Here is a 23,678-nt window from a genome sequence, read left to right on the forward strand (position 1 = left end):
GTAGAGAGAAATATGGAGGAATCGACGAGATGTGGTAGAAAGTCGCGAAATCCAGATTCCAGATCCAAGCAGTCATTCAAATTACTGTTTACGGTGGCCTCTCCAATCCTAGGAAAATACTGGTTCATTTCCTCGACTACCTTTTGCTTACCATTCACTGTTGATCCATCCGATAAATTCATTGATTCGCGAAGCCCTTGACTTTTGCTTTTGATAAGACACTCGTTAATTATTGTCCAGGTCTTTTTTGGAGATCCTTCAGCTTAGAGTAATAGTTTCTCAAAATGAATCTTCTTGGCCCATCTTATCAGTCTTGTAAGATGGTTTTTATAGATTTGAGTGTAGTTTCATTTTTGATGTGGGAGAATTTATGTATTCAGCGTAAAGTCGATTTTTTCCTCAATACTCTTAAGCAAGCCTCTCGTTATCCATGGCTTTACGGGCACAAGAGACTTTTTACACCTTTTCTTCACAAGAGGGCATGTTTCATTTAAAGCATTCTGAAATGTTTCAGAAAACGACCTGGATACAAATTCAGCGTCATCTGACTCCAAGCATTGCGACCAATCAGTACAAAGTAACTTGGCATTTAATAGCTTAACCGAACCTTGACCCATCCTCCTACATTTTTTCATTTGACACTTTTCACCGGAATACCGGAGAAATTCGCTCATGAGAATAAAATAATCAAACAGACCCATAAGTGTCACATGACCCAACAGGGAAATTTACAAGTTGATTATCAATAATAGATGTAATTTTATTCAATTACCCTTTCACCGTTGCTATGAGAGGGTCTTCCATTTTAGTTTTTGTTTTAGTTTTAAGGTTTGGTATTTATATTATCCCCAACACCCCAACACCTAGTTGGTGGGGGCGCTTCGCGCCCCCCCCAAGCCCCCCCGCGCGCGTAAGTCGTTACGCGCCATAATAGTTACGCGCCATTGTAGTTGTGTCCCTATGTCCCACCTGTGAATATAGATATATATATATATATATGGTTTTAACTACGTAAAACTTGCGAATATACAACATTCTTTGCTGTCCCATTGTCTTTGCATATAAATAGATTGTCAGGTTATCCCCCTGTTTCCCCCGGTGTCCCCGTTGTAGTTGTGTCCCTGTGTCCCGGTCGTCATTTATATTCCCTGTGTCCCGGGTCCCGGTCATCATTTGTATCCCGGTGTCCCGGTCTGTATATACATTCGTTTTTTAGTTTTGTTTTTCTCCTTTATTTTTTTCCTTTTTTTTTCTTTTTTAGCTTATTTAGATTTTTAGATTTTTTAGTTTTTTTTATTAGTTTTTAGTTTTTATTTCTTTTTAGTTTTTTTGTCCCGGTCGTCATTTATATCCCCCTGTTTCCCCCGGTGTCCCCGTTGTAGTTGTGTCCCTGTGTCCCGGTCGTTATTTATATTCCCTGTGTCCCGGTCGTCATTTGTATCCCGGTGTACCGGTCTGTATATACATTCGTTTTTTAGTTTTGTTTTTCTCCTTTATTTTTTTCCTTTTTTTTTCTTTTTTAGTTTATTTAGATTTTTAGATTTTTTAGTTTTTTTATTAGTTTTTAGTTTTTTTTTCTTTTTAGTTTTTTTGTAGTTTTTACCTTCTTTTTAGTTTTGTTAATTTTTTTTTTTACTTGTGTCCTGGTCGTCATTTATACTCCCTGTGTCCCGGTGCTTTGTTGATTGCTAATCGAACATTCCTTTTGTCCTGGTCGCTTTCTCTTTGAGTGTCGTCATTTATTTTTTTCTTTTTTAGTTCTTTTAGTTTTTACCTTTTTTAGTTTTTTTTTAGTTTTTAGTTTTTTTAGTTTTTTACCTTTTTTTAGTTTTTTTAGTTTTTTAGCTTTTTTATTTTTTTTATTAGTTTTTAGTTTTTTTGTAGTTTTTGCCTTTTTTTTTAGTTTTTTGTCCTGGTCGCTTTCTCTTTGAGTGTCGTCATTTATTAGTTTTTTCCTTTTTTTTTTTAGTTTTTTATTGGTTTTTACCTTTATTTTAGCTTATTTTTCAGTTTTTTCCTTTTTTTTAGTTTTTTTTTATTTTTTATTTTTTTTAGTTTTTTACCTTTTTTTAGTTTTTTTAGTTTTTTTAGTTTTTTAGCTTTTTTACTTTTTTTATTAGTTTTTAGTTTTTTTTTGTAGTTTTTGCCTTTTTTTAGTTTTTTCAGTTTTTTTTTTAGTTTTTTATTGGTTTTTACCTTTATAGTTTTTTTAGTTTTTTAGCTTTTTTATTTTTTTTATTAGTTTTTAGTTTTTTTTGTAGTTTTTGCCTTTTTTTAGTTTTTTCAGTTTTGACGTCACCTAATCCAGTTTTTTCAGGTGACGTCACCTGACACATCCATCCACACATCCATCCACACATCCACAGACAGACAACTTATTTTTATATATATAGATATATATATATATATATATGTATATATATATATGTATATATATATATATACATATATATATATATATATATATATATATACATATATATATATATATATATATATATATATATATATATATATATATATATATATATATATATATATATATATATATATATATATATATAAAAAAAAACTTTTTTCGAACTGATTCCTTTTTCCACCTTAGAATGATCTTCACATGCAATGTCTATTATTAGCATCAATAGAGGTTTTCTGTTCAATTCAAGACTTCTTTAAACATCAAGAATAGGTATGTAAAGATTTTCAGCATGCAGTTCAAACATGTGTTAAAAGGAATATTCTTTTATTATGACTCAAGTTTGGGACAGATCCTCACTCAAACGGTTTTGGACATCGTATACCTGATTGGTAAGCAGCTGCCCACTTTTATCCTCTATGAAGGGGCAAGGGTCTGTTTGCGCGCCGGAAAGCTTCGTAGTAAGCATATAAACGACCCTACCATCACCCGGCCAGCTGCTCTTTCTGTCTCCGCTGCTATGTATTCAGCATAAGTTCTCTTGTCATTCCTGGCAGACCTTTTCACTCGCTTATAGGCAAATTTATACAAAATACCTTAAGTTCTTGAAACCTTCTACCCCTAAACCTCCTCCCTCTAATGCAACTATGACTTGAGGTGCTCAATTAAGTTAAAATCAAGTGGAATAACATATACAAAGAAACCGTGCCTGCCGACACCATTGAGAAATTCAAGATTCAAGTTTACATAGACAGGTCTTTCAGCCCATCTATCTTCTAGTACAAGACACCAGCAAGAATTTTACAGGATCCTGAGCTTTACCTTGCAGAAGAGAGATTCAAGGTCATTTAAAGCAATTAAAAATTCTTATTTGACCAAAATATTCCATTCTAAAGAAAAGTCAGGTCTAATGTCTTGTACTGTAAAATTTACTAGAGTGAAACCTTTGTGGTATGAGGAAATATTTCAGTTTATAGGTAGCAATTGAATTGTTTCTACATGCAAGACAGAGACTTTCTGCTATCTGACAATTTGACGGCAAACTGACGAGTTCCAAGTGTCAAAATTAACATTTGTAGTGTGTATGTGAGACTTGAATTATCCTGAAAAAATATGACAAAACTTTAAAAAAAAATGCATCCAACGGACATTAATTCAGATCAACTCAAAAGAACCATATCACCATGGCCCACAGCCCAGCAAAAGCAGACTCTAAGTCAAACATGAAAACAGCACATATTTTAGTAAGACTAAATAAAAAACAAGTTTTTCTAACTGTAAGTAAGGAGCGACATTAAAACTTAAAACGAACAGAAATTATTCTGTATTTAAAAGAGGTTGACCCCTCCTCAACGCCTCGCTCTTTACGCTAAAGTTTGACTCTTTCACACAACTCTACTTTTTAAAACAATAAAAAACTTTAGCGTAAAGAGCGAGGAGTAGAGGAGGGGTCACACCTCTTTAAAATACGGAATAATTTATGTTTGTTTTAAGTTTTATTGTTGCTCCTTACTTGCAGTTAAAAAAACCTGCTTTTTTATTTGATTTCTGAACGTTTTTTAATTAATGCATGTTTTGATTTTGGCTCACCGCACATGAATAATGAAATTTGCACATTACTATTTTTTTTATTTTTTTTTTTTTGGCTAAATGGCTTTCTCATAGTTTTGACCGGACGATTTTAATAAAAAAAAAAAAGGGAGTGGGCGAGGAGGCCTAGTTGCCCTCCGATTTTTGGTTGCTTAAAAATGCAACTAGATTTTTTATTTTTTTTTATAAATGTTTTTGTTAGTAATAAACATGCGTAGCCTACGAATTAACTTAAGTAACAAACTTCTATATCTGTGTATTTTTATTACGTATATGAGGGGATTCGACCCCCGGTCAATACCTCGTTCTTTACACTAAAGCTTGAATTTTGTCCCAAATCTTTAAGAATGACCCCTGAATCACAAAGGTCTTAGAATAAATAGTTGAAATTGCTAAAAAATACTTTAGCGTAAAGAGCAAGGTATTGTGGAGGAGACGAACCCCCTTACATACGTAATATTTTGTGTTCGTTTTAGGTTTTAATGCTGCTCGTTACTTCCAGTTGAAAAAAAAAATACTTTCTCATTGTTTTTTCTTAATAATGCTAGAAAATTCTGTGCCCCCTTTCAAGAAAATTATCTTCCCTCATGAAATATTCCACCATGGAAAGAAGCTCCCCCGTAACCTCCTCCCCGCAACCCACCCCCACCCCAACGCGAAAAAATCCCCCTGAAAACGTCTGCATACTTCATAATTAACAATCACTATATGTAAACAATGGTCTAAGTTAGTAACTTGCAGACCCTCCCCCGGGGACTGGGGGCTATTAAGTCATCCCCAAAAACATAGCTTGAAGGTTTTCGACTCGGCTGAACAGAATGGCTATCTCAGAATTTTGATACCGTGAATTTGGGGGGATATGTAAGTGGGAGGGGGCCTTTTGTAGTTACAAAATCTTTAGGTGTTAAGTCAAATATTTCTGTTTTTGTATTAACCTGAATTCAAAAATGTGACTATTGCTTAGTAATATCAAAAAATTCAGCCTAAAGCATTGCTGAATACTACCCAACTCTGGAAATCCTTATTTGATTTTTCTTGATTATTTTTTCAATGCTTTACCTCTTCAGCCAGAATACAAAAAAAAAAGAAAAAAATTCTAGCAGCCCAGCTCTCTTAAACTTAGTTCTAAAATTTTCCTGTATAGTTTATGGATTTCAAGAAACATCTTTTTGTAGATTCTGATAGAATTTCGTAATAAGTGTGGTGAATTCTGTGAAAAAAAAGACGGATCATGAACTAGTGAAACTACAAAATAACAATATTACCTAAGAACACTGCTAAGGTATACAAATGGAGCTTTCAGTCATGGATCTGCAGTTCAAACTAGGGTCCTGGGAGATGCTGCTAATTCCAACGAGTCCTGATCGCTTCTTAGGTAGAACAACAAATATATAAAATTTGGCATATACTTATAAAGCAGTTTGTGGTAACGAACTGTAACGAACTACGGCCAGGATGTATTTATAGGCCCACTAGGCCTGACCCAAGGGGTACACAATGCCGAAGGGCACAGAAAAAAACTGAGCAATTTCTTCTTTCTAAACAAAAACTGGACTGATGTGATTTACCATTAAGGCGACAGGTGCACTTTTCTACTGTGTTGCCTATTCACAGAAAAGTGATTTTTGAACAACACAGGAATTCAGAGGCTACTTAGAAACTGTCAGATATCTCCTAAGAATGGCAGCTGAGGGCTTGGTATCACCTCTCTCTTGAATTACTTTTGGCTCATCACGCATCAGTTGCTTTCTATTCAGGACTTTCACTCTCCCCAAATTTTCAGGGATTTCCCTGTAAATCCCTTGGACCTAGGGGTGCCAAAGACAAATCCAGCCCTGATGCTACTGCTAGTAATACTACCACTGCTAATACTACTACTACTCCAACTACTACTACTACTCCAACTACTACTTCTATTGCAACTACTACTAATGCTACGAGCATTAAGCTGTTAATTTCAGGAAGTGTTGAGGGGGAAGTTGAACTAAATCAAAACATATTATGCACATACAGATTATAAAAAGGGCATATCAGCATAATCTTAGAAACTGCTATGATAGCAACAGTTGATCATATTAAGTTGAAACTTCCAGAGCTTGACGAGGGGGATGTTCAACTGACCAAAAGCAAAAATGTTATTAATACTCCAGCTACTAGTACTATTACTCTTAATAATACTACTAGTTCTACAAACACAACTGTACTGTACAATACTATTGTACTTCTACTAACACAACTACAGCTATTGCTAAGGGTATGAAGGTGAAATTTTCAGGGAATACTGAAGGGGGTGAGGATTGAACTGACTCACAACACACCATATGCATGCAGGTTGTCAAAAGGGTGTATCAGTAATATCTTAGGAATGGCTTGGGGTCTGAAATTGAAACTTACAGGGCTTGTTGTGCGGGATGTTGAACAAACCAAAAGGCAATATTTGCATCCTACTGCTACTATTACTAAAACTAAGGCTAGTAGCACTAATTCTACTGCTAATTTTATTACTACTACTACTGTTATTATAGCTAAGGTTATTGAAGCAAAAATGTTAGGGAATTTGAAACAGTCTTGAACTAACTCAAAACGCACCATGTGTATACTAGTTGTGAAGAGGACATCAGCAGTGCTTAAGGAATAGTTTATGGTACTAAGTTGAAACTTTCAGCATGTGTTGAGGAGAATGTTGCGAAAAAAAATAAAGGTGCTATGTACTGCTACTAATGGAACTACTACTGCTAAAACTATTACTGCTACTGAAGCTAAGGGCATTAAGGTGAGGCTTTCAAGGAATATTTAGGTGGAAGTTGAACTAAATCAAAACAAACCATGAGCATGTAGATTGTCAGAAGGATACAACAGCAATATTTCAAGATTGGCTTAGACTATTAAATTGGATCTTTCAGGGTAAGTTGTGTCAGATTTTGAATAACCAAAAGGCACTAAGTGTATACTACTAATATTACTACTACAATTGACATAACAAATGAGGCAAAGGGTATTAAGGTAAAATATTGAGGGAATATTTAGGGGGATTTTGAGTTGATTTAAATGTTTAGAGGTAGATGAAAAAAACTGTGCGCATGCAGGTTTTAAAAAGGCTATATGAGCAATATCATAGGTAGCACAGAACTATCGTAAAAACTTCCGTTATTAAACTAGATCTTTCAGGGAATATTGTGGTGGATTTGAACTAAACAAAAGGCATTATTTGTATACTACTAATATTTCTACCGCAATTGCTGTAACAAGTTAGGCTAAGGGTATTAAGCTGAAAATTTTAGGGAATGATTAGAGATAGTTATAGTTAATGCAAATGTTTAGGGGGATATGAAAAAAAATAATAAATGCATGCAGGTTAACAAAAGGAGCTCATTTGATTGGATATTAAAAGCTCTAGTGCCCTTTTTAAGAGTCAAAAGTTATTGGTGGGCAAGTAGCCCCCCTCCCAAAGCCATTAATTCTTCAAACACATCTGATAAACAATTCAAGATGGCCATTTTATTCAACATAGTTGAAAGGTCCAATAACTATGTCTCAAGGGATATTGGGTATGTCAAACCCCCACAGTTGTGCCCAACAAATGAGCATAACAGCAACATCCCAGGAACAGCCGAAGTTGAACAGCTGAATTGAAGTTTTAAGTTGAAACTTCCAGTACATATTGAGGGGGATATTGAAACAACCAAAAGGTACTATGTCCATATTGCTACATATATAACAATTACTGCTATTATTCAACTACATCAAAATAATTTAAGTGTATCCAGGTTTTCAAAATGGCTTAGGTGGGATATATTACAACTGGAAGAGGGTATAAAGTAGAAACTTTCAGGGAAAATTTATGCAGCTTTAAAACTAATTAAAAGACACTATGTCCATATTGGTTGTCAATAGAACATCTCACTAATATCTCAAGAATGGCTGAGGGTATTACTTGAAACTTTTAGGATTACAATGATTGATACTTCTGATACTACAATCGAGCTAAACCAAAAGGGTTTAAGGGCATGTAGGTTACCAAAATAGCATAGAAACAATATCTTTGCAACAGGAGAGGGTATTGAGTTTTTATTTCCAGGGATGGTTGAGATGATGTAAAACTAAACCAGAAGGTACTATATGTGGCAGATTGACAAAATTGACAAATCGACCTCCTAGGATGAGTAAATCACGGTTTGGTACTGTTCTCAATGACTGAATCAGAACATTGTAGAACTCGTCAACTATACTTTCGTCGTGGCTCTGGTTGGTGCATAGACTGAGATGACAGTGATGTTGAACAGGTGACCTTTAAGATGAGTCTTAGCCAAACAGGGTGAGATTGGCTGCCATTCAACTAGGGATTTTGCTGCTCTAGTACTGAGGGGGAGATCAACCCCTTCATTACCACAGGCATTGCTAGGTCCATAATTGAAAAAGTGGAATCCGGATTTTCTACCAGGGGTGGAGACAAGCTCATCTTCCAGATTTTCATTTAGCTGGGTTTCAGATACACACAGAAAACCTATGCAATATCTTTCGCATTCACCTGCTATGAAGGTCGGGGTTGCAGGGCATTTCAATGAATATGCGTTCCAGCACACTACACTGAGGGATTGTCAGTGTTTCAATAGGTGGTCAGCTAGTTCACTTTAGGCCAACCGTATGGGGCTACACGGAAAGCAGATCGTCCTTGTCTGGGTTGGGAGGATGTCATAAATAAAGATTTAAAGCAATTGGGAACTTCCTGGGAGAGTGTAAAGAAGGAGGCCTTGAATAGATTAGGTTGGAGGAGGAGCGTGCGTAGCTGTGTTGGCCTCAGGTGGCCTGGTGCTGCAGTGAGTTATTAGTAGTAGTAGTAGTTCATATTTTGTTGGAGTCAATGAAGCCCAAATGTATTGCTTGCCAGGAATGTTGTAGTCAAAGTTGGTTTTCTAATTCTTTGTGCCATATCCATTGATTTGTAGGTATATATTTAACTGACAGGTTCCCAATCCAATGGCACCCCTTCTGTGTGTTTGCTGGCGTTTGCCAAGGTTGGGTTGGCAGGGCTGTTGCCACCCTTCTGGCATGGTGAGGCCATGCAGCAGGATTTCTCCCTGATGATATACTTCATTACTAAGCCTAATTACTTCTACTTAGGCTACTTCACCTTTACAACTACTATTGAGCTAAATCAAAAGAGTTTAAGTGTATCCTGGTTGTCAAAACGGCAAAGATACTATATCTCAGGAATGAAGTAAGGTTTCGATTTCAACCTTTCAGGAAAGTTGATAGGGATGCAAAACTAAGTGAAAATAAAATATGTTTAACCAGATTATCAAAAATATGTCTCTGCAATATCCCAGGAAAAACTTCAGGTTAAATCCAGATGTTAGACCTTCAGAGTATGTTTTGGGGAAATTTAAGGTAAATCAAAAGATATTATGGGCATTGAGTTTTATCCATACAGTATATCTACATCTCAGGAACAGCTATGGCTATTAAGTTAAAATTGTCATGGCATGTGGAGTTGGAGATTGAACTAAATCAAAACTCACTATGTGCATCCATTATTGTTAAAAGGTGTATCTCCAATACCTCAGAAGGCGCTAAGGAAATAAACTTGATACTTTTAAGGCATGTACAGGGGTATAGTTTCTTATCATTTGTCTATATTTATGTTGCAACATAATGGGGGTTAGAATTCCATCAGCTCTACGCAACCTCAAGATATTGCAAATTCTCCACCCAAAAGTTTATACACTTTTCCCTATACCCATTAATCCAAAGCACTACATTACAACTACTATTAATCAAACAATTCATGGTAACAAACTGTAGTAAGGAGCAACCCGGCTCAAAAGTAACCGAAACTCTAAAAACTGGAAAAACGATAACGATAACAAAAGAACTGGAAAAATTTTTTGATACCAATAGTTACATCAAAAGAATCAAATTTTAATGCTGATTTTAAATATATAAGTTTCATCAAGATCAGTTGTACCTATCAAAAGTTACGAGCCTGAGAAAATGTGCCTCATTTTAGAAAATAGGGAAAAACACCCCCTAAAAGTCATACAATCTTAACGAAAATCACACCATCAGATTCAGCGTATTAGAGAACCTTATTGTAGAAGTTTCAAGCTCCTATTTACAAAAACGAGGAATTTTTTGCAGGAGGACAGATCACGGATGCGTGTTTATTTGTTGTTTTTTTCCAGGGGTGATCGTATCGACTCAGTGGTCCTAAAATGTCACGAGAGGGCTCATTCTAACGGAAATTAAAAGGTCTAGTGCCCTTTTTAAGTGACCAAAAAAAATTGAGGGCTCCTAGGCCCCCTCCCACGCTCATTTTTCCCCAAAGTCACCAGATCAAAATTCTTAGATAGCCATTTTATACACCATAGTCGAAAAACCTAGTAACTATGTCTATAGGGACGACTTACTCCCCCGCAGTCCCCGTGGGAGGGGCTACAAGTTACAAAATTTGACCTGTATTTACATATAGTAATGGTTACTGGAAAGTGTACAGACGTCTTCAGGGGGATTTTTGGGGAGGGTTGAGGGGGGTTACGTGGGAGGATATTTCCATGGATAAACTTCTCATGGGGGGAGAGAATTTCAATGGAGAGGATGCAGGATTTTCTAGCATTATTTGAAAAAACAAAGGAAAAATAAATATGAAAAGTTTTTTCTACTGAAAGTAAGGAGCAGCATTAAAACTTAAACCAACAAAAATTATTACGCATATGAGGGGTTACCCTCCTCGTTATACCTCACTCTTTACGCTAAAGTATTTTTAGTAAATTCAACTATTTATTCTACAGCCTTTGTCATTTAGAGGTCATTCTTAAGGAATTGGGACAAAATTCAAGCTTTAGTGTAAAGAGCAAGATATCGACGAGGGTTGAACCCCCTCATATACGCAATAAAAACATACGAATATAGAAGTTCGTTATGTAAGTTAATTCGTAAGTTACGTATAGTTTTTACCAGTGAAAACGTTTGTAAAAAATTAAAAATTCTAGTTGCTTTTTGAAGTAATCGAAAAATTGGAGGGCAACTAGGCCTCCTCCCTCGCTCATTTTTTCTCAAAATATTCCGATTAATTGCAATTAATTAATATGCAAATTTCGTTTTAATTATTTATATGCGGAGAGCCAAGATCAAAACATGCATTAAATCAAAAACGTCCAGAAATTAAATAAAAAAAAATAGTTTTTTTAAATGAAAGTAAGGAGCAACATTAAAACTTAAAACGAACAAAAATTACTCCGTATATGAAAGGGGCTTTTCCTCCTCAACGCCCCGCTCTTTGCGCTAAAATTTCGCACTGTTTTAAAAATAGAGTTTAGAGAAAGAGTCACACTTTAGCGTGAAGAGTGGGGCGTTGAGGAGGAAAAGCCCCTTTCATATACGGAGTAATTTCTGTACGTTTTAAGCTTTAATGTTGCTCCTTATTTTCATTTTAAAAAACTTGTTTTTTTTATTTAAAAAACAACAAAGAGAGATAAAACTCCACAAAAAAAAACAACCTCAAACGAGACTGCAGCCAGTAGAGAGAGAAGAGATGAAAGACTAAAATAACGCAGATATTTCGCCTGTATCTAAGCTAGGCGTCTTCAATATATATGCGTTATTTTAGTCTTTCACCTCTTTTCTCTCTACTGGCTGCAGTCTCGTTTGAGATTTTTTTTTTGAGGAGTTTTATCTCTCTTTGTTGTTTATTTATCTCTCTTTGTTTGTTTTATCTGTCTTTGTTGTTTATTGTCATGTCTGGCCAGTTCGGCTTAAGAACTTTCAACTACTATTGAAATTTGTTTTAACATTTCATCCAACCCATGAATAATCAATCCATATTCATTTGTTTTTGTCAATAATCTTGGTTATGATGGTGATTTTTTTCTTCTTTATTTAGAGATTATGAGAAATAAAAACATATAGCTTGAAAAAAAAATGTTTTCAGTACAACTAGACTTGTTTTTTAGCTGAATAAATACAAAAATTATTAGGATATTCAGGAATTATACCAGCATATGGGTAAACCATCAATCCATCCTAAGCTCGAAGTAGAACAAAGTATTTGCTCAATATATTTTTCAAAGGCATGACCAACATGAAGGAGAAACACTCAAGACATTTATTACTGAGTTGAAGTTGTTAGTTAAGCCTTGGAGATACCATGATCCTATGGAGATGGCTAAAGATAAAATTATCTAGGAGACGGCTAAAGATAAAATTGATTGTGGTATTAGAAATACCAGAATACATGAGAAAGTACTTGCAGAAGGAAACAGCCTAACACTAGAAAGAGCAGAGAACTTTGTAGAGTGTAAGGAACAATCCAGACACAGCTCTAATCCTTCTCCCATCAAACAAGAAGTTGAAACAATCCACAAAAGACAGCAAAAACCAATAGACTCAAGATTAAGACAAAAAAGGACTGAATGTTACTTTTGTATTGGAACCTATGGGCCTGGCCATCCCTGCCCTGCAAAAGGGAAAGTATGCTCGAAGTGTAAAAAACTTAATCACTTTGCAAAAGACTGTTGAGGCAAAACAAAGCATGCCATTGAAGACACTGCATTGGGTAAAGCTTCAGAGGGAGTTGAAGAAGAGGAAATTCTGCTTTATACTGTCCAATAACATGGAAATAAGGATGAGGCTTTTATTTCATTAAAGATTAAAAACCAGTATTCAATCAGTTTTAAGATTGACAATGGAGTTCCAGTAAACACCATTCCACAAAATTACTTTAGTTTACTAATTCCAAAACCAGCAGTACCACATACAAAGCAAAAACTCAATTGTTAGTGTGGTTCAACAATCCCTACCATTGGAACCTGTATTTTATCATGAAGTTATGGAAACACAGAACAAAAACACAATTTCTTCATAGTTGATGATAATTTTATTCCTATTTGTCAATTAAAATCAAGCAAAGAACTAAACTTGGTGAAAATTGTCCTTAATGTAGACATAAAAAAAGAAAAGAGTCAATCAGCAAACTTGAATGGTTCTTGCACTATATGAACAATTGCTCTCTGGCATTGGGAAAATAGAGTGAGAGTGTGAGATTTATTTCAAAGAAGGATCCACTCCAACAGCTTTTCCTGCAAGAAAGGTTCCTGTTACAATGAGAGGAAGACTGAAAAAAGAACTTGAAATGCAAGAAAATATTGGAATAATAGAAAAAGTAGGAAAACCTACCAAGTCAGAGAACACAATGGTGCTGGTAGAAAAAAAAAGATGGGGTTATTAGACTTTGCATTGACCCAGTTGATCTTAACAAAGCTATCGAGCACCCTTATTACCCTGTTCCAACATTCCAACCTTTGAAGATGCAATGGTGGACCTAAGTACTACTCAAAGTTAGATGCTACCTCAGGCTACTGGTCAATGACCTTTTCTGAAAGTGCATCAGATCTTATCACATTCAACACAATTTAAGGTAGGTATTGCTGGAAATGAAATCCAGTTGGCTCAATGTCTGCACAGGATGAGTTCCAGCAATAGATTGAAGAAATTTTACAAGGGCTAGAGGGTCTTAAAATACTTGTAGACAACCTTCTCATCTATGGAACCACCCTAGAAGAACATGACAGATGACATGAAGCTATACTAGAAAGAGCAAAAATAAAAGGTATGAAGTTTAATAGAGCAAAATGCAAGTTTTCTGTTCAATCAGTCTGCTATTTTGGCCAAATTATTAGCAGTACAGGTATTAAACCTGACCATGAAGAAGTTGCAAGCAATCATTGAGATGCCTTTACTAAAATCCAAGGACAAGCTTCTAACTCTCTTGGGTATTCTGAACTTCCTCTCCTGATACATCCCAAATCTTGACACTCAAAGCCAACCATTGAAAGACCTGCTCAAAACAACTGAATTTGATTAGAAGGACTTTCACACCACCTGCCTAAAATATACCAAAGAATCGTGAACTTGGCTTTCTTTGATAGTTCCAGCCAGACTATAGAGCTGAAAGTTGATGCCTCAAAACATGGACTTGGAACCCAAATATCTACAAATGAGAAAGTTTTTGCATATTCAAATTCAAATTCATTTTATTTAAAAAACATTCGACGGACAGAGCCGATTATTAGTTTTTATTGTCATACACACACAAAAATTCGTCGACAAGTCAAAATTAACATTCACAAAATTAATAATATATACAATTAACAATAATAATTGTCACATACACACGAAAATAAGTCAACAAATATACACAAAATTATAATAATACAATTAACAACAATAATCCGGATTAAAAAGTCGATCCAGCATTAAACAACTTAACAAACGAGGGCACAAAACTAAGCTCATAACGAGCATGTGACACAGTCACAGGTTGAAGTTTTGATACAGGCTCTGCAACGGCCCTGAGTGGCCTTACCCGTGCCGGTTGATGTTGGGGAGGAAGGATATTTCGGTGTATAGGGCTGGACAAAATTTTATTACCAAAGGATAGGGCTAGTTTTAAACGACGAGATTGAAGGGTTTGAAGTTGAAACTGATTAAGGAGGGATATGTACGGTATTTTTGGGGCTTTTGAGATTACTAGGAGGGCACGGTATTGCACCCTCTCAACCCGGTCCGACTGTTCCCTAGTCAGCCCGAAATGCCATACAGGGCAACAGTATTCAAGTGTGGAACGTATAAAAGAGAAATAGATGCGTAGGAGGTGTGGTGCAGGGATTCCATGGCGAGCCAACAACTTTAGAGACCTGATGGCCAAATTAGCTTTTTTTAACATGCCATCAACATGTTTATTCCACTTCAGATCTGAAGTGATATGGACGCCGAGCAGTTTAATTTCGGTCACGTGACTGGCGCTGGGAATAGGTGGATTAAAAACTGGCGCAGATTTTAAAAAAGAAAATGTTAAAATTACAGATTTATCAAAGTTGACAGTCATTTTGTCCACCTTTGCCTCTTGACATATATCTTTCATTAATGAACCTGCTCTGCTTGGTAGGTTTTTCCGACAACATTCAATGAGCGACAGATCGTCGACATACTTCCAGCGATCGTCCAGTGTTGTTGCCAAATCATTTATTATAACAAGAAACAAAAGTGGTCCCAAGAGGGTACCTTGGGGAACTCCACAAAAAATGGGCAGTGGGTCGGAGTAGGTGGACTTATATTTTGTCCGTTGACATCTACCAGAAAGAAAACTAGCAATTAAACGTACAAGGAATGAATCTACACCTAGTCCAAGAAGTTTTTTTACAAGAATTTTGTGGCAAATTAAATCAAAAGCTTTTCTTAGATCTATTGCAATAAGATTAATCCAAGAATCTGGTTCATCGAGTTTTTGCAAAATACTGTCAATTATACTTACTAAGTAATGAGATGTAGATGTGTTTGGCATATTTCCAAACTGCCTTGGATCAATTTTGTCCAGAATACGGTCTTTCAGCCATGCTGCAACAAAACTTTCATACACTTTGCTAAAAATGGGTGTCATAGTGATCGGTCGGACACCCGAAAAATCATTGGGCGCATCTTTTTTTGGTATTGGTGTAATGAACCCATTTTTCCAAATTGATGGATACTCACCTGTTTTTGTCACCTGATTAAAAAGGAGTGTTAGGGGGCCATTAAGATAATCTGGAAATGCTTTGATGAGATCAATGGGAATATCTACAGGGGTAATGCTTGTTCTTTTAAGCCTTTTTAATTTGAAAAACACCTGGGACTCTGATATCAAAGGTAAATCAAAAGACTCAGGAGGAGGGGTGGGTATTCCCACGCTCAGCAAAGGCGGGAGGGATTGCACAATGTTACCCAGATGTTTATTAAGGGAGTTGGCTGTTACGACGTCATCTTCATCAATGCCAAAATCGACTCCTTTTTCCACCTTGCCCGTCATCCTTTTGATTCGGTTGTACCACTGGCTTGGTTTGGACTCGAACAGATGATTAACTTTACGTTCTACATATTTGTTCGCGTGTTTTCGAGTGACTTTTCTTAGTTTGTTTTTCAACCTGTTGGCTTGTTGGGTATTACCTTGACGGAAAAGCCATCTCTTTTCCATTACCATTTTCTTAACTTCTTGTGTAATATATGGTCGATCTGACGAGAAACGTTTTGTTGACTTCTCAGGAAAACAGGCCTTGTAATTATGAAGCAAAGCTTCTTGGAAAATAGTAGCTTTTTCGTTGCTACTTTTAGCATCTTGGAATTTTTCCCATTTCTCGCAGCTTAACCATTGGCCAAAAGTCAGAAGTCCCTCACTTGTGATTGGTCGACTGATAGTTACAGTTGTAGTGTAATCGATTTTAATGGAACAGGTGGGGTTAAGTTCAAGAGAAAAGTGGTAACTTCCTCCAATTGGAGCCCCGGTCGTAGGTATGTTGTAAAATTCGTGCATATTTGTGGAAATTCGGTCAAGGGAGGTGCCACCTTTGGTTGTGGGAAAATTGACGAGCTGCTTCAGGCCGATTCCGGCGTCCAGGTGATGGAGCTTTAATTCATTGGCATCGCCCATCATGAAAATTCCGCATGATGGGTATTTGCCCAAAACAAAATCCGAACTGAGCTGTAGCTTTTCTACGAATGCTTGGCGGTATTCACTCGTCTGACCCGGCGAGTAATAATACACGCAGAGAGCAATACCAGTGAATTTCCGGGGGAGACATCGTGGTTTTAGAATGACCCACATTATTTCGTCGTACTCAGTTAAAAAAGGGACATCAAGTCTAGCTGCTTTAAAAATTTCATGGGCATAAATAAGAACTCCGCCACCTTTTTTCCCCAGTGGATGGTCATCAGGTCGTATTTTTATAAACTCATCAAAACCACCTATTTTCAGGAGTTCTGGGTTTTGTCGATGAACTTCAGAAACCATTAGGACAGATGCCTTTGTTGCCTGAGCTAGACTTTCTAACTCAGCCACTTTATCAAAATTTAAACTTTCAGCATTTGCGTAAATAAACCTAGGGAAGGAAAAAACATCAGAATTATAATACTTTACCTTAGTGGTGTTTGATGTTCTTGTTGTAGGTCTTTGTAAGAATATGTTATTTCCCTGGTGGGTGAGGCTGTCATCAGGATTACCCATACCAACCAGGGGCTCAAATTTATTCAGTACTGGAATTTCGGCTGAAACGAAAGAAATTGTGTCCTCGCCATTGGGGGCTGTGAGGGTGGACAGGAGGGGGGAGGTACGGGGATTTGAAACACTGTCGGGGGGCTCGGGGACGTTATCTTTTGTGGGGGGTAGAAAAGTTGATGCTGCTGAGGTAGCGGATCCGGGAAAAACATTCCGACCGACCGAGAAGGCGCAACACACGCTTGGTTGGGGGTATGTTGATGTACGGGAGGGATTGTTGGTAAGGGGGGCCACGGAGGTCCGCAAAAGGTGTAATCGCGATGTTTTTGAATTCGTAACCCCCGTCCAATTAAGTTTTTTGATGCCGGGTTCGGATCCAGAAAAGTATTTTCCTGTCGATTGGTGTGACTGGAGCTACGTCTTTTTGATGTACCGCAACACGCATGCGCGAAAACACATTCTTTTTCCGTACATGATAAAACACAACATAAATCAACGTGGTCAAAATTACACTCATTATTACTGCAAGTTTTTGAAATAAAGCGCGGACATATATGTAAAAAACGACACTTTTTTCTGTGCTTACAGAAACCATTTTCATTAAAATACCGACATATCTTGTTAAATTTGGGAGCCTCTTTCACAAAAAACCTGCATATAATATTACATCCTTTACTGGTTAAGGGCTTGCGCTTAACTTTTTGTTGCACTATTTTCTCGAAAACAATTAACGGTTCATCTTCAGTCGGTTGAATGTTACGAAAATTATTCTCGTCAGTTAACCTTACGTCAGCTAATTTAACACTTTCCTGAATCTCGTTATCGAGGATCATTCTCACACTGCATGCACTTTTTACGTCACTTAATGAGTTACAAATCTGATTGCTCGGGCCTTGTATAGAATTATTCATTTCAGAGCTAAAGGGAGACGAGCGTAATTTCACGGGTGGCATGGGTGAAAGGATTCCCAACTGATTTAACTGCATCATTAGGGTGTCAATAGTTGTTGTTTTTTCGTCAGTTAAGTTCTGAAGGTTACGTAAATCAGATTGGAGTGATTCGTGAGCATTTCTTAAGGGTAATAGTTCATTTTGAATAGCTGAGAGTTGATTCTCAAGAACGGAACATCTGTTAGTTAAAGCTGAGACTTCATTAACGTATTCAGAACAATTCGTGCATGGAGTTTTATCCTCACTGCTGGGCCTAGTTACTGTCTTAGTTTTGGGATTAGAATTCCTTGGTGTGACTATGGGTGTGTTTTTGCCAAAGGATCTAGGTCTAGGGCACGCTTGTGGCGTAACTTTGCACGGAATTTTCATACCGCTAGTAAATGAAGGTGAAGTGGGGAAGTCACAATTTAAGCACAACCATACCTGTAGTTTTTCTCTTGCTCCAAGCGTGATCCTTGCACACTTAGGATGCCACCATTGACTGCATTTGGTGCACTGAACTGTCCCACTAGTTGCTGGGTTTCTACACTCAGGGCAGTAATATTTAGTCATAACTAACTTGGAAAAAAACTAGGTGCTGTGTACTAGGCTGATTGGGAGGAGGACTACCTCAAACCCGACCAACTCGTCTTCACCCGGGGTAAAAACCACAGAAATTCTCTACCTGCTGTGCGGAGATTCAATATCCAAAATAATCCTCAAGTTCATATTTTTAAAACGAAAATCATAGATTAGATACACAAATGTCAAACAACGCCACTGCGTGTAAATAAAATTGAAAATATAATTTTGACAGCACCTCTCCGCACGCAAGTGCGGATATGCATCAAGATCACCGAGTAAGTTAGAGCAATATTATTCTCAACTGGAAAAAGGATTGTTTGCAATTGTCTATGGGTGCTGTCATTTTCACCATTACATCCATGGAAGCAGAGTACAAGTCATCACAGATCATTGACCCCTTGAAACAATTCTCACAAAACCTCTTCATACAGCTTCACCAAGAATTCAATGCCTCACGAATTCTTTAGCTGTATGACCTTATTTTAAATATAGGGCTGGTAAAGAAATCAAAGTTGCAGATGCACTATCAAGACTTCATTTGCAGATGTGGATGAACATATGCATGAAGAAATCGAAATATTTGTCCACTCATTTGTTAAAGCTCTACCTGCTACAGACAGCAAACTAGAGGAAATCAGGCAAAAGACTGCTGTAGATCATAAACTGAAAGCACTAAGAAAGACTAATAAAGAACATTGGCCAAGTAACTGAAAATCATGCTCAAACACAATAGTGCCATACTGGAACATTCATCAGGACTTTTCAATGCACAATGGTTTAATCTGTAAAGGCTCCAGAACTGTCATCCCCACCCTTTTACAAGAAAATATTTTATAAGGCTTTGCATTCTTCATACTCAAGAACAGACAAAACAAAGCAGAGAACTCAAATGGTAGTCTACTGGCCTGGCATAGGAAAATAGATCAAGGTATGTATCCAAAAGTGCAATGTCTGCATTCAAACAAAAGCCAACAACCAAAAAGAACCAATGATTTGCACACCACTTCCAGCCCTATCCTGGCAACAGTTCGGTGTGACCTGTTTGAGTGGAATGGCAAAGACTATATCATAACTATTGACTATTGTTAGCTGGATATCTTAACCTCTACTACTGCTACACATGTGTAGCCCTTCACTCAGCTGAAGGGGCAATTTGTATGCCATGGTATACCAGCAATCCTCACTTCAGATAATAAGCCCCAATTCAACTCCAAGGAATTTCACTTATTCACAAAAGATTAGGGTATCAAACACAACATATCTAGCCCCTACCACCCCACAGCAAATGGATTCATTGAAAAGAGCATGCAGACCTGCAAAAATTACTTTGAGAATTCATTGATGGCAAACCAAAATACTCTGACAAGCCTGAAGTAATGAGTGGAGTACCACAGGGAACTGTACAGGGCCCAACTCTCTTTCTAATTTGCATCAATGATATATTTAACCATCTTGAAAATGGCATGCACCTGTTTGCTGATGATGCCAAACTCTTTGGTATTGCTTGCCCTCAGAGTATCCAGTGCAACACAAATGAGTTACAAGCTTGGACCCATGACTGGCTTCTCTAATTTAACGTAGGAAAGTGCTGTGTATTACACCTTGGACCCAATAATCCAATGGCAAACTACATGATCTACAACCCCACCACCAAAGTAAGAGAGCAACTAAAGAAGAGAACAGAAGAAAGGGATCTAGGTGTCATTATTGATGATAAACTGAAATTTCACAGCCATGTCCAGCATGTTGTTTCCTGTGCAATCTCCAGTCTTGGACTATTGAAACAAACCCTCAACAGCAGACAGGCATCTATATTTATAAAATTATACAAGGCTCTCATCAGACCTCATCTCAATTTTGGCATGTGTCTTGCTGGTCCTTCTTATCAACAAGATGTGAGGCTCATCAAAAACGTACAGAGATGAGCAACAAAATGCATATGAAGTCTAGCATCAACCTTATATGAGGACTGCCTCAAGTACCTCAAACTACCCACTCTGGTTTACTGACGCTTGTGCAGCAATATGATGCTTACTTACAAGCTACAGAACGAAAAGTCAGCAATCTTTGGTGGCAATCTCAGTACCAGCCAGCACAACACAAGAGGACACTCCAAGAAGCTACCAAAGTCAAGCTCCTAATCTAAAACTTGCCAAACTTTCTTTTCAAGAAGAGTCATAAATCATTGGAATAAACTGAAAGATTCAACTGTCAATGCTCCCTCCATCCAGTCCTTCAAAACCAACTTCACAAAGAGTAGGAGAAGAAGCAGTAGAGGTTCAACTGGCAGTCAACTCAAGAGCACTACAGGTCTGGAATACCTTAAAGCTCACAGATGGATTAAGGTAAGGTAATGTAAAAAGTTGCCAGGTTTTTGCAGTCATGTACTAAGAAGGCAGAATAATCATAGTTCACAAATGTTGCATGCATCCTCGCTATACTTTACCCTAATGCCCCAAATGTGAAAATATAGTCTATGGCCCAAATTATATATTTCCCAGTAAATATTTTGGTAAATGTTTACTTTTGTTCCAAGTGCTCTAAAGTGAGTATTACTGCATATAGCAAGATTCTGATGATCACATTTGTGTCTTTGTCATTATTAGAGAAGCATATCCATTTGTGGTTGACCCTCCTCCTCCTCCATGGGGCAAACTAAAAAAGCCAAAAGTGGACTTGTTTACAGGTAACATTAGCTATAGAGCAAAGCATGTTAGTCCATGAGCCCTGCAGGCAGTGGGGTGAGGTCTGTATTCTATATTTATTTGAGTTTTTTTTTTAGTTTTATCACTCTTTGTTGAATAAATATAGCCTAGAATACAGACCTTGCCCTGCAGGGCTCATGGACTACTATGCTTTGCTTTACAGGTAATGTTACCAGTAAGCAAGCCCAATTTATGCCTTTTTAGTCTTGTTGAATAGGGGTACTTGAAACCTAAAAAATGGATGTGCTTCTCTAATAATGACAAAGAAACAATATGAAATCATTAGAATCTTGCTATATGTAGTAGCCTAATATGCACTTTAGTTTACTTGGAATGGAAGTAAACATTTACCTATATTTTGTAGTTCATATAATTGACTTACCAAGAAAGTGAACATACTACTTGATGCCTTTTTATGTTCTTTACAAATATAATAATCACTACTATACAAATACAAATTTAAAAACTTTTTGATCTCTTTAAATTATGAATTTTTGATTAAAGTATAATTTATTGGTTGTTTTTGGCAAAATAATGGGCCTATTATGTTTTCTCTGCACTGTTTTCTTGGTCATTTTCAACAAAATAATACTAGGCCTACATTTTTTCAGCAGGCTACCAAAATTATTTATAGTTAGGATAGGTTAGACTGGGTCAAAAAGTGCTAAAATCTGAATTTGCAACAGAAGCAATTAGGCCTGCTACATTTGCAAAGAAAACAAAAAAGGCATTGAGTGGCAAGTTCAGTTTATTGGTAGGCTAAGTCAATTAGGCTAGTAAGACAACCGGTACTGGGACACTTCAATCACTCTGCCTATTCTGGGACAGAATCTTTGGTTGGATTGCAACATGTCCAATACTGGGACAAAAGACAACAGGTTTTTTGGAAGCAAACTGGAAAAATGTATAGATTGGGTGTCCAAGATTAAAGTCTTTTGTCCCAGTATTGGACATGTTGTAATCCAATCAAAGATTCTGTCCCAGAATAGGCAGAGTGATCAAATTGTCCCAGTACTGGTTGTCTTACCCTATATGAACTGTAAATATTTACCTATTTCCCATTTTAAGGATGCCCACAGACAGTCAATCATTTTGATCAAAAGCTTCAATCAATCAAATGATTGAAGCATAATTGACCACCTAGGAACCTATTTGACACTTGAGTCAAGCATTGACAATGATTGATAGAAAGTTTGAATGTCTTTAAAAAACAATTCTCACTTCAAAATGCAGCAAGCGTGCATGCTATGTGTGTTAACTATGATTATTCTGCATAGGCTAGCCTATTAGCCTATGAAGTAAGGCCTGTTTTCTTAGCATTTTTCCTTCTCTTCAGTTAGTTCTCAAGGCAAATAGGCTACCATAGATTCTAAGAAGGAGCTAGTAGAAACACTAGACCAATGCCCACCTATGGCCAACCACGCAAAGCTTGGCTTTTTTACTGGAATTTGATATAAGCTTAGGCATAATTCAATAGAACAGGCTACACATTAGGCTATATGAACAAAATAACACCTTTGATTTCTTCTAGCTTCCAATTTCTCTGGCAAGACAACGGAATGATTATCCCAGTGGGTAGAAGACAGTCCACAACAATAGTCGAGGGCATAAACTGGTATCCCCATAGTTCACCTGATGAAGGAGGCATTATTGTAAATTTCTATAAGCACAAGCGTTTTTATCTTTTCTTCTAAATTGGTGAATAACGACTAAGCTCGAAAATAATAGATGTCCTTTTGAGTGGCATCTAAATATAGCATAAAATTTCTTGAAATTAATTATTTTTGTTTATTTTTTCTTGTTTCGTGTATAAAAAAAATAAGGCTGGAATGACTATTAAACCAATATATATTAATTTGATTCCTGAAACACCGGGGTCTTTTGGTAATCAAATACACTTTAATATAAACGCCGCTATGAATAATAAGTAAGTGCATCTTCATCGAAATCGCCTAAAATCAGGGCGAAACGGAAAAATTAAATTTTGTTCTTAAGCCCTGGTCTAATAACACTAGAAAATCAAAAATAAGTCCAATAGTCTAACAGTAAGGAACAGCAGATGAATTTGTATTCAACAGCCAATAAAAAATGAATTAAAAATATTTTTTAATGGCTTGGGACGTGGGAATGATTTACAATGCTGCTATAACTGAGGAAAAAAAATATTAAATGGTCAATTTCACTTTAAAACTATAAGAATATAATAAATAGAGTAATCGATATTTTTTCTAATTTCAGGGCAAATGTAAAGCCTATACAATGGTCTATGAGAAATTATATTCATTTTCATAAGCATGTTTATATTTTACATGTGGTCTGGTTCCACTAATTTTTTTATTTCTATGTTCTTATGTATTAAATTCATACCTTTCGGAAGAAAAATAAAAGAAAACGCCCCCCCACCTCTTTATAATGCAAAAAAATCGGTTATG

General features: G+C 36.7%; 1 protein-coding gene across 1 annotated transcript in view; it reads right to left on the minus strand.

Moving 5' to 3' along the window:
• The window catches only part of LOC136041761 (phosphatidylinositol 4,5-bisphosphate 3-kinase catalytic subunit alpha isoform-like), a 47,416-nt gene extending 24,481 nt beyond the window's left edge, over positions 1-22,935 (minus strand). Inside the window, exon 1 of the mRNA XM_065726519.1 lies at positions 22,762-22,935. Coding sequence (XP_065582591.1) covers positions 22,762-22,894 — 133 coding nt within the window. The 5' untranslated portion in view covers positions 22,895-22,935. The remainder of the gene's footprint in view (positions 1-22,761) is intronic.
• Between the last annotated feature and the right edge of the window lie 743 nt (positions 22,936-23,678).

This window comes from Artemia franciscana, unplaced genomic scaffold (assembly GCF_032884065.1).
Source record: "Artemia franciscana unplaced genomic scaffold, ASM3288406v1 PGA_scaffold_37, whole genome shotgun sequence".
Lineage (NCBI taxonomy): Eukaryota > Metazoa > Arthropoda > Branchiopoda > Anostraca > Artemiidae > Artemia > Artemia franciscana.